Consider the following 1,315-nt stretch of genomic DNA (forward strand, 5'->3'; position numbering starts at 1 on the left):
CAGAAAATAACTCGCATAAATCAAATGCCATTCAGCCCAGCACGGGCTGGGTGTTTTGAAGCAACATGAAACCTGGTTTTTCACTAAATTAAGCATTTAACAACTCATGTTCACACAGTTTTCATTGAACTTATAAATGTGAAAGGACTGTGGGACTTTGTTAATCTGGTTGTATTAACGGTAAGTTTTCTTTTCCAGTTTCAGAATTAAAGAAATTTAAAAGTCATTCTTACAGACAAGTTAGTCTACTTAGTTTAAAGTGTAATTTGGTTTTTATTTTTAGTGCTCTATTACTTTCAAATCATTTTCTTTGTTATGATTTGTCTCTGAAATAATTGACCCGTATTTACCTTCAGATGTTTCAGGCCACAAGGATGTAGTTTTCAACAACAGGCAGTGTTATTTTGGGTCCTCAGTTTTTTCAGACTACTCCTAAAAAGCAGATTTGTTAAGGCAAGTGTTTTAATATTTTTCTGAAAACGTGTGAAGCCAGGCACCCAAGATGATGGGTGACTTTTGATCGATCCGTGCCTGTCAGATACCTTCAGATTCTCAGACAGGAGCCATCACTGAACTGGAAGGGGTTGCTTTGTGGGTGTGCCATGGTTTGCATTTCTCCTGCCTGCTTCTAAAACACTGGGAAGCTTGTCATGGTAGCTCACAACAGTAAATCTGGCAGGCTGTGAAAACCCACTTTCCTCACAAAGACAAGCACTCCCTGCCTCTATTCTGCCTTTTCCACAGGTACACGCTGGCGGCGCAGGACCTGGTGATGCGAGCCAGGGGAGTCCTGAAGGATCGGGGCTGGCGAATATCCAACGACAGGCTGGGCTCTGGAGACGACATCTCTGTCTACGTCATCCCTTTAATACATGGGAACAGACAGTCGTGAAAGTAGCATCAAGAGTGGTTATAGGATGAGGATCTTTTTGAGAAGGGCCTGTAAGAGACAATATGTTTTTTGTGATCTGACCAGGACACTTCCAATTGATGTAATGTACTCAGAACTAATGCTGGAGGGGTATTTTTCTGCCCGAAAGGTAGGGCTCTGCACATATACTGTATATGATTAAAGATAACCCTTAAGATTATAATTTCCCTATAGAAATGGTTTTGGTGCTTAACAGGAATGGGATTTAAATGCTGCTAGCATATTATGGATTCTGTCATCCCTCCAGGGAGGGAAATAGTTTTTTTCTCACTTTACCATGTAGCTTGGAAGAGCCATTTCAGTTGTGAAAGTAGAAGTAGGTATCAGAAGCCAAAGAGGCTACTGAAATCTACCGCTAAATATTCAGAAGGTGACTTGGGTCAC

General features: G+C 41.1%; 1 protein-coding gene across 1 annotated transcript in view; it reads left to right on the plus strand.

Moving 5' to 3' along the window:
- The window catches only part of LOC104520678 (protein phosphatase 1H), a gene marked incomplete at its 5' end in the record, with an annotated part of 54,021 nt that extends 53,129 nt beyond the window's left edge, over positions 1–892 (plus strand). The window contains one exon of the mRNA XM_010162430.2: positions 745–892. Coding sequence (XP_010160732.2) covers positions 745–892 — 148 coding nt within the window. The remainder of the gene's footprint in view (positions 1–744) is intronic.
- Between the last annotated feature and the right edge of the window lie 423 nt (positions 893–1,315).

Source organism: Antrostomus carolinensis, unplaced genomic scaffold (assembly GCF_000700745.2).
Source record: "Antrostomus carolinensis isolate BGI_N321 unplaced genomic scaffold, ASM70074v2 scaffold40652, whole genome shotgun sequence".
NCBI classification, from domain to species: Eukaryota; Metazoa; Chordata; class Aves; order Caprimulgiformes; family Caprimulgidae; genus Antrostomus; species Antrostomus carolinensis.